The following is a 10,435-nucleotide window of genomic DNA, read 5'->3' as shown; positions in this document are numbered from 1 at the left end:
GCCCAGCATTTATTTCATATCAGAAGCTTGGTTATCTTGCCACTTTTATTGTCCATGTTTTAACCAGCTGCAGCATCACACTCTCTGGAGAAATTAACAAGTGTTAATGATTTTCCATGTCTAGAAAAGTTTGTCGCTGAACAAACTGCTCAAAGCTTGTCTTTTTCAGCTTCTGGAAATCTGGTATTTAAGAGTCTTTCATCCACCAGCAGCATGATATGAGTCATTGTGTGTCATGTTCCAAACCTGCAAAAAACATTAAACAGCCTCATTGTGTCGCCCTCTCACTTGTTGCAGCGTTATCTACTGGTGTTTGATGGTAGTGTGAAGTTTGAGCCAGCCTGAACCACAATCACACAACAGAACGTGACAACAATGTGGGCTCTGTTGAAGTTAGAGAGCCCTCTGTGAGTCCGTGTGTGTGTGTGTGTGTGTGTGTGTGTGTGTGTGTGTGCGTCTGTACTCGTGTGTGTCAGCAAGGGTCTTAACCACATTCCTAATTGCAGCAAATGATTTGGGAGGTTCTGGTGTGAGATATGTGAATGGCATCTCTGTTGTGGTGGGTTTAGTGACAGATGCATCCAAAGCCTCCTTGCTGATGTCACCCAGATTCCCCATTAAAAGACGGCGTAAGATCCCCAACATCCACTGTCTGCTGACAGAAACATGACTGGCTGTTGGTCATCATACACCAAGTTTGGCCTCTCAATCACTGACTCTGTCTTTTATCCTTGTTATACTCCAACTTCATGTTCTTTGCATTTCCCCAGATCCTTCAGTCCTGAGCTCTGTGATTTAATCTACTCTGTCCTAATTTACTTGATGCAGCCAGAAGTACACTTAATCTTCTGGGTGTGTATATAGATTGTATATACACCATATTTACCTGTACAATACAGAAATACATTTTTCAAATCAAATTTCTCAATCTTACATATTAATTTGACACTGATTATCACTGCATTATTACTCTTAAACAATCTGGAGTGCTGTGGCACAATTATTAGGAGTGTGTCTACATTCATTTGTATAGGATCAAATGTGATACCCATATTGGTTCAGTGATGATGATTCACTGATAAGTAATTTATGTGATTAAGTTTTTTATAAATCCTGCCCTGCCAATTAAAGAAAAAGGGTGGATTGGTCTCCAGTCGCTTGCTTGGTATAGATTGTGTGTGTCCTTGTGAGTTAAAAGGTGCGTAACTGCTTTTACCTGAGTTCAGCCAACCACATAAACAGCACTTTCATGTCCACTCCTTGCCCTGGGTGGCTGTGTAACGTGATCTCTGAGAGGAGGCGAACCTGCCCGGCTTCGTATTGTCTCAGGTCAGTGGGAAGAGGGGAAACTGGAGAGATGGTGCAGGTCAAACAGGTGGACCCCTGCAGCTGACGCAGGCTTTCTTCACAGATTAGCTGCACCTTTGTACAAACAAAATGAACACTGGCTTGAGAATGGTCTGTTTGGCCCTCTGGGCAAATCAGTGGAGAAGATATTAAGTTTCAGTTGTGGGTAAAGAATTGGAGCTCTTTTCTAGTATATATATATATATATTGCACTAGTTCAATTGTTGGAATAAATGAGAGATAGATGAGCAAAAGATTAAACTATTGTTTATTTTATCTTTCTCTTAATCAAATAAACAAAATGTGGAATATTCAACATTATTCTGACTTTTAAAAAAAAGGTATAATAACTCTTTTAATACATAATGATTGAATTTGTTGTTGCTCTCTAGAAATAAAACATTTTAAAAAATGTAGCTGTTACACTCTCCAATCTTTCCATTTTAAATCTTGCCAATCAGTTTGCTCAGAGAGGCCTGTGTCCAGTAATTGTTAAATGTCAGATTACTCACATTTACCACCGTCATGATGACATTGTTTGGTTGTAGAGGCTCCGGGAGTCAAATCCTGTTGAGACAGAAGGGCCAGCTCCTTAAGTTTCACAGGCGCAAGAGACGTAACAGAGACTGGTGGTGGAGGAAACCAAACCCAAAAGCTATCAGAGAGGCAAGGAAGCATGCTCAAAATGCACAGTTGGCATAGGCAATCTGCCGGTGTGCCAAGGCATAAATCCATAGTAATGACTATAATGCAGCACAAACAGATGGATGTTGTTTACTTTCACTTCAAGACTTCTGTCATAACTAAATCAGGGTCGAGTGTGAATGAGTGGGTTTCACTGATTTGCCACCTTCACGCTGACTTTAGGTGTTAGAGGTTTACACAGACTGTAGTGAAACAGAAGGCTCAGTGCCTTCAGTTTCAGTGTAATTAAATCAACATTACCAGTACTGGTGGAGGAAACCAAGCCTTCAAGTTATCAGGGAGGCAAGAAACATACCTAAAATACAGTTGGCATTGGCAGTTTTCCTGCTGGCGTGCCCAGGAATTAATGTCTTACTCTAAGAATACAAACACAGCAAAGTGCAGACCATAATCTCCACTCCTATTCATCAAAATTAAAACAATTTTGGTGGCCAGGAAATAGGCCTGAGATAGAACTAATGTCTGTGTTGAAATGTGGAAAACCAGCTATTCTCGTAAGAAATGTTGAGAGTTGTAACTGTGAAAAGAGCTAAATGTAAATAAAACCATCTTAGTGGAGATGGTATTCAGTCATAGATAGATAGAGCTCTCACTGTTTCACCACAGAGTTGCATGGATGCTGAGCGCAGAGGCTGTGTCTACATCAGTGGGTGCGTGAAGCTCGGCATTAAATCATACTGTGTGAAAAGGGAGCAGCTGATCCTGGTCCTGTTGTGATAGTGGCATGGTCCTTTGTAGAAGCACCATCCACAATAAATCTGCTCCACTCCCCTCGCACAAAGGGTCGCTTCCATTTATGGCTCCTGGGTGGGGGTATGCTGCTGAATCAACAATGTGGGGAGCAGGACCTCTCAGACCTCTCTGAATTCTTTCACAGGGAATTATGGGAATGCCGTCATTAGGCCTGCAAAGTGCAAAATCATTTCTGTGTAAAAGACTGGGCTCTGTGATGTCATGACAATCATGTTATAGCCTACAGTAGACAGGCATTTTAGCTGAATTGGGACTTTCTTATTTTGTGAAAATCACATCTTTCATTGGATCCAATCTAAAGAAGCTTTAAAAATGTTCCTGCTAAAAAAAAAACATGAAACACTCTCTGATCTAATCTTAAAAAGCATTGAAATAAGTTAAATGGGACAGATCAATTCTATTTTTAAAGATTATTGTCTAAAACATATTTAATTGGTGGACTGTTGGTGGACTAAAGCCTACCAGTGACTGCCCCATTGTGGAACATCAAACATGACAAACATTACCTTACATCTGCTACAAGTGCCAAACTGAAAACTTCCTTCCAATTGTTATTGTCTCGCAGCACTCGTCATTAAAGCCTTTGTTGTTAAAAATAACTTCTCGTCAAGGGAAAAGCCACCATGACTAATTCTTAGGAAACACATGCTCAATCATGGACACCCTGCCTTAAGGTTTCTAACTCACTTGTGTCCGGAGCCACGCGGAACAGGCTCAACCTTTTAAATGGAGAGGTCAAGAAACAGTTGGTAGATCATTTCCATGTTTGCACGAGGCGCACGAGGCCAACGTATACACAGACACAGTATACGTTCTTTTTCGCTGACTCGGCGTCTTGAACTCAAACAATGCTATAACGAGTAAACCACCTTCTATTGCACTGGTTTGTCTGACAGCATTTCATAGAGGTATTTAAACATTTAAGCCAAAGCTGGAGAAAAAAAAGGGGGCTTAATGTGATTTGACTAAAAGGGTGAGTTGCCTAGGTGATGAATGCTCCAGTAGACCCCAGCAGGAGGTCAGTGCGGAGAATCCACCAAGAGCCAAATCACTCTACTGAGCCAGAAACCCGCCTGCATTAAACACAACAGGACCATTACTGCGCCTGTTGACCCCGAGTACAGTACATCATGAAAAACATATTAGATCTGGTCTTCATTCACAATTACGTTAAGTTGTCTTCAATTGAAACCACTTAAGTTGTATTTAATATAAATATAATATGATGTATTACATTTAAAAAATCAATAGTGCACTTTTAACAGGTATATGGGTATGGGTTATACAGGTTGAATGTAATCCAATAGTATGCTGTGAAAAATAAATACAATGGACTAATTAGGATTTTAAACTAAATTTACATTATTGAATTTAAAGCACAATTACAGATGTATATAGAGATGGTGCACTAGAATATATGTGGATTCCCAATCTAGAAAAATATACTCAAACATTGCACTCCCATTGTGTCATTAGTATACTTGATCTGTTTCACTCTCTCACAAAGCAAAGCAAATTTCAAAAATATGTCAAATTTGCTCATACCAAAGTACCAACGACAGCCAATGTTAGCCTCTATTCATTCAGGTCCAGTGGCCTCCTCCCACCTGGCCACTCATATAGTGAACAAGTGTAAACAATACTTTCTTCCTGAAATCAAAGCAGCTGCACGACAATATTTACTTTATGGGATGTGTCAGTTTCTTATGAACCACTATCAATTCTCCTGCAGAGATTATGAAAACACACCATCATATTGTTCTGCTGCTCATAATGGATTATCCAGAACACACTATAATGAACACCTCTCCTGCTATTTAGGATTTTCACGTCCTGAAACCAGGAACAATAGGTTAATATTCAGGCCTCCCCCTCTGCCTTTCCTCTTGTATTGTCAACTGCACTATGCATTTTGCACTGGGTCATTTCCAATAAAAACAGACAGTAGGCACTGTGTGGTCATCGGTTGCTGTGTTGATTTCCTGTGCTCAATTATAGCTCACATTGTGATGTGTCAATGAAAAAATCTGAGCCGTTGTTTTCCCTTTGAGACTGTGCAACAACAGCAACAACAAAAGATACAAGATACTCAAGATCAATAACTCCTCAAAATGTCAAGGTAGTTATTTTCCACAGAGACTTCCTGTTTTGTGGACTTTGATTCCTCGTGACAAAATGTCAATATCAGCCAATGTTGCTCTATTTCATGACTGCTTTCTCTTCTTCTCTACCTCTGTGTAAAAGCTGCTATCCAGTCTTGATTGAATAGGCTAGAGTGAAATTATAGAGACAATTTTTCCATTGAATTTGTTAACATAACTGTGAGGAATGTTATGTTTTAACCCTCAGTGTGTTGTCTTCAGAAAGACACACAGTCCACGTTTTAGACTTGTTTAGAGGTTTAGATATTATATGAGGGAGTACATATATTAAGTTGGAAGCATATTTTGTTTGTTTGTTTTGTTTGTTTGTAATGTTTATTTCGAATATGAAAATAGTAAAAGGCTTCCTGATTTGCTACTGAGCAAATTCTTATCCAACACAATATAAAGTGAACACTGAGGAAGCAAATAAGTGACATATTCAAAAAGGAGTGAGAAGAAGCATAGCTTAATATTGAATTTTATATGATCACATCCAGACTGATAATACTTTATAATTCTTATCATATATAAAAATATGAGGCCAAAAAGTGCATTCAAGAAACATTAAGTAACGGTTGGGTATCTGAATGAGCCTCTGGCTTAATTATTCAAAGCAAAAGGTAAGGAGAATCACATCCTTCATGTACATTTCAGTGTAGAGCTATTTCTTTTCATACCAAACAAAGAAATCTGAGCCAGTTGGAACTGGGAAGGATGATACTGAATATATATTTCCTTTTCAAGTTGTTTGAATGGTGCACTATGGGTGAAGTCAGGAGAGGTTTGCATATAAGGGTTAGGGTAATTTGGAATGCATGGTAAAATCTGTAGCCTGTCATTCGGCATCATTTCCATGTCACTGCACACTGGGATGCTGCAATACCAGCTATTGTGGAAGTGTAACAGAGGAGGAAATCACTAACATTAAAATTATAATCAACTAAATGGACATGACTGCCAAAGCAACAGAATTTTTTTTTGATGGCACTGAATGAAATTAGCAGCTGAGAGAAAAGATTTGATATCAGATGTTGCCCAGGTGTTACTGTACGTTCTGTGCCGCCTGCAAATGTTTTGGCACAGCCCTCATGTTGACCCTAAATTCTGAGATTGCGAAACTATGTTGTGAAATCCTCCCTGACCGCTGTCTAAAAAAATGATTACTTGTGCATTCCTCTGAGGAACTGGGAAGATGTTTGCATAAAAACAATATAAATGTTTTGTTTTTCAATAAACTAATAAAACACATTTTCACAATTTCACAATTTACAAGCCATTAAAAAAAATATCAATTCGACATTTAATGAAAAGAATCCTGATTAGAAAAGATAATTATTCGCATGACTCTCATTGTTAACTTCCCTGAATCTGACTGGAGAATTTGTGCTTGCTCTGGTTCGGATGGCAGACGGCTGAACACAGAGACAATGCTGCACTAATGAGCAGTGACATAGAAGCCCCATTGGCCCAGGGTGGGAGAGGATTGCTCACTATTCATTAAAACAATGGGCAGGCAGAAGAGTCTCCCGGAGCTAGAGAGAACTTATCATGCCCTCACTGATAAAGTGAGCAAAATAAAAAAAAAGTGACGACTTGTGAAACAGCAAATACATCAAAGTGAATGATGAGGGTCCAATAGACAGACACGATTACTGGAATTCTAACACTCAAACAAACTATTTAATCTCAACTATTGCTGTGTTGATTTTGACCACAGTTTTGGGTGTTTCTCATGGGAGTAGTAGTAATAAAACACTTAGATACACTTTAATCTTAGAATTGCATCAACTCAGTCATGTATTTGCTTAAAAGGGCTGAGGTCTGATTGCACTAAATGCAGGATTTGTTTAGTTAGGAAAGACTTTTGGTTGCATAAATTAATGAAATCTCTTAACAACTGCTGGATTATCACTTAAACATTTATTTAGTGTGATCATTTTAAAAAACTAAATGCAGCACAAGCAAGGCGGGGCTGTTGGAGGAAACACATCATCAACATCACTTGGACAGTAGAACTGCAAGCTGCCAATGCATTGTGTGCTATTTGTTGAACCTTAGGGAAAACTAAAGTATAATCTAATTCTTGTCATGTTTGCGGGAAAACTGGACCCAAACAAAGATTTTTAAAAAATTTGGTGGGAATAGGAGATTTAGCAAACAAACTGATGATGACAACTAAACTTGGAAGCTGGGCTGATTGGGCAAAACAAGTTAGTGAGGGGTAGACAATCACTGAAGTAGGAAAACAGACAAAGGATGACAGTTCTGGGTATCAGTTTCAGAGTCATAATATTTATGAATGTAGAAAGTTATTTTGTAAAGGGGAAATACAGGGGACAATAAACCACTCAAGAGCTCACTATAATCTGACAGATTGACTTTATAAAGATGCAGTTTTTTCTCTCATATATTTGTGACAATGCAAGAGTTCTTTGCGTTTGGTCCTAATAAGCAAAATGCATAGGCCTACTATTGCTTAAAAGATGCAGTGCCATGAAAATAAGTAACTTCCTACCAGTTGAGTTAATAAAAGGATCTATGCTGCCATCTTGTGGCGAAGGACACGTCTCTGTCACTCCATCAACTTTTTCTCTCCGAGGTAATAACGATGTAAAACGACCAAAACTCTTGACTCCATGTAAAGTTGCTTAATAAAACAGATACCTTTGAAACAATGTACAACCGAAGGAGGTTGGTTTATATGACTCCATCTGTTCCTTTCTTCAGCACCTAATGCAGACAAAGGAGACTAATGGGAGAGAGGCTGTGAGTCCTGTTTCGGACACGTGGGGGTGCTGTAGTTTTCTACTTCAGTCACCCAACACAACCTTCCGCCTCATCCACAGGATTTTAAATCTGCAACAACACCTTGAGATCCCCTTTGACCGAAACAACGTGTGTGTGGTTCTTCTGCCTCAATCTGGTGCCTGTCGCACAGTTTTTAGAGAGTTTGAGACAACTTTTTTAATCACATGTGCAACACTAAGGCCTGTGATTCCACCAAAGCTCGCACTGAAAACCGATATAAATCTGCCATAGGTTACTAACAAGCGTGAAATTCAAATGTAGATGGCTAACCCCAAACCGCAGAGCCACAGAAAAGTAATTGGTCTCGCCAACTTAACGCTGCCTTTTCCTGACATGCAAATACACTCTATCCATATGTGAAATCATACTTTATTCTCTTTCACGCCGTTTGTGATTATATGCACAGGGGATGTTATTACCAGGACCAGGACTGTGTGGCCTGCAGGTTTTGGTCACGGTATCTCTCTTCTCTCTCTTTCTCTCTGGTTCTTTTGAGATGGCTTTGATGGAAAACTGTGTGCAGACGACCGGGCCAGACAGACCTCAGCAAATAATGGAGGGTGGACGCGGTGGGGAGTAGTCAGCGGTGCAGCCCTTACTCATTGGTTGCCTCAGACACAGTAGCTCTCTCCCTCTCACTCTCTCATAAATGCGCTCCCACCACCGACCGTAGCAGATAATCACAGGCCACTGTGAGAGGGGACACACCTTCCGCTGATTTTGCCACAGTTTACACTGGGATGCGTTTTGATTCGCGAGAACGGGGTCATCAGTCCATGATTTGAGTCGTGTTTTCAGCTCGCGGTTTCGCAAATTTTTCTTTTGCGTGTGTTTTTTTTTTTTTTTTTTTTTGCGCACAGGTTACGACACTGCTCCGCTCCGAGCCCGAAGATGACTGGGGTTTTTGAGAACTTAAATACTGATATGCATTCGAACCAGATTACCTCAAGCAATTACCACAGCTTGCACAAATCGCAGGAGTCCCCGACTTTGCCGGTGTCCACGGCGACGGACAGCAGCTATTACAACAGCCAGCAGCCTGGCCACTGCGCAGGGTCTCCGTTTGGCCAGCTCGGCTCCTACCAGTACCACGGCAGCGCCACGAGCACTGTGCCATACAACACCAAATCTTACGACCTTGGTTTCAACTCATCTTATGGTGCATACAGCTCCTACGGCTCCAACTCCTCTCCCACTCCTGTAGATGCAGGTAAGGAAGCTCTTTAATACCTCCAATGCAATTTAAAAAACCCTGTTTATGGCGTTTAATATGAAATGTAATTATCACCAGGCCCTGATTAGACAATTACCACTCTTAAAAAGTTGGAGTTTAGTTAATTTCCTTAGACACGACTCAAGCACATTTCGCCTGGTTTTACCTTTTGCACAATATGTTAAAACCTGGTTAAATCAAATTGATTAGAGATATAAGGCGTACACATTGTCTGCATAACGCAGACTGACTAACATGAAAAATGCGTAACAGGTCTGTAATAGGCTACTGAAAATTTGCAAAAACCTATCATGCATTTAACATCAATTGCATTTGAATGTTCCTTCAGAGAAAGAAGAGAGCGAGCCAGAAATTCGGATGGTTAATGGAAAACCAAAGAAGGTCAGGAAACCTCGAACCATTTATTCCAGTTTTCAACTGGCTGCACTTCAACGGAGGTTTCAAAAGACACAGTATTTGGCTCTACCAGAACGGGCCGAGCTGGCAGCCTCGCTGGGCCTTACGCAAACACAGGTGGGTACATTTAAGACATGTGGTCATACGCTGTCAAATATCCATTTTATGTGTATTATGAAAACCCATTAAAACTGTCAAATGGGATTTCAAGCCGAAAAAAATACATTGGTCAATTTTAATGCCTATATCCTTTTCTTTTTCAGGTCAAAATCTGGTTCCAAAACCGTCGCTCCAAGTTTAAGAAGTTGTGGAAAAGTGGAGAAATCCCCCCAGAGCTAAACGTTGCTTCCAGTGAATCTCCCCCCTGCACCTCTCCGCCAACTACTGCCTGGGACTTTCCACAGACTCAAAGAATGAACAGTGTCAACTCCAGTTTACCTCAGAGCAGCAGCCCTCCCAACACGACTGCGCCCTCGTCGTTTTTGGCAAACTACTCCTGGTACTCAACCACGAACTCTACCACGCATCTGCAGCCTCCTCTGCTCCAGCACCACCACAACTCCGCCATAAGCGCTGGGACGATATTCTGAATAGAAAGCAAGAAAAAAATAAAATAAAGATCGGGTTTAAATCGGACAATACTGGTGAAAAAGAAAAGAAAAAATGCCAATACCTTCATTTTACAGACCTCGTGTGTGCGCCTTGCGAACTTTACGCGCAAGCATCTATAGGAGAAGTTAATGGAGCCGGACAGGTTCATGGACCAAGCCAGATTTTATGCTGGCAAAAATGGTAGACACAGATTTCTACAGTTATTTTTGTATTTATTTATTTTGTTTATGTCGAGGGATGAATGAACCACTATTACCCAAAGCAATCACAGACTTTTACGCGGACGTCACTTTTTTGCCATTGCTGCAAAATACAACCATTCATCGCAGGACATCCTGTCACAAATGTAGCACAAGTTAACTGTATCGTGCCTTTTTCAATATGACCTCATTTTGTTGTGCGATAAAAAAAAAAACAGCTTACCTTTATTCATTCC

General features: G+C 40.4%; 1 protein-coding gene and 1 long non-coding RNA gene across 2 annotated transcripts; one reads left to right on the top strand and one right to left on the bottom strand.

Moving 5' to 3' along the window:
• Window positions 1-1,299: 1,299 nt before the first annotated feature.
• On the bottom strand, window positions 1,300-9,965 carry LOC146965012 (uncharacterized). The gene is made up of 3 exons (XR_015034634.1): window positions 9,826-9,965; window positions 1,869-1,914; window positions 1,300-1,422 (listed from the first exon to the last, which is right to left on the bottom strand). It is a non-coding gene; the product is annotated as an uncharacterized LOC146965012 (long non-coding RNA).
• On the top strand, window positions 8,431-9,978 carry dlx2a (distal-less homeobox 2a). Its single transcript, XM_085765707.1, has 3 exons — window positions 8,431-8,967; window positions 9,320-9,504; window positions 9,651-9,978. Exons 1-3 carry the CDS (start codon window positions 8,649-8,651, stop codon window positions 9,975-9,977), a joined length of 831 nt encoding a protein of 276 aa, XP_085621833.1. The 5' UTR covers window positions 8,431-8,648; the 3' UTR covers window position 9,978.
• Window positions 9,979-10,435: the final 457 nt, after the last annotated feature.

Source organism: Trachurus japonicus, chromosome 21 (genome assembly GCF_045865225.1).
Source record: "Trachurus japonicus isolate A0001 chromosome 21, Traja_1.0".
NCBI classification, from domain to species: Eukaryota; Metazoa; Chordata; class Actinopteri; order Carangiformes; family Carangidae; genus Trachurus; species Trachurus japonicus.
Note: the sequence above shows the minus strand (reverse complement) of the source record. Positions and strands in the feature narration are given on the sequence as shown.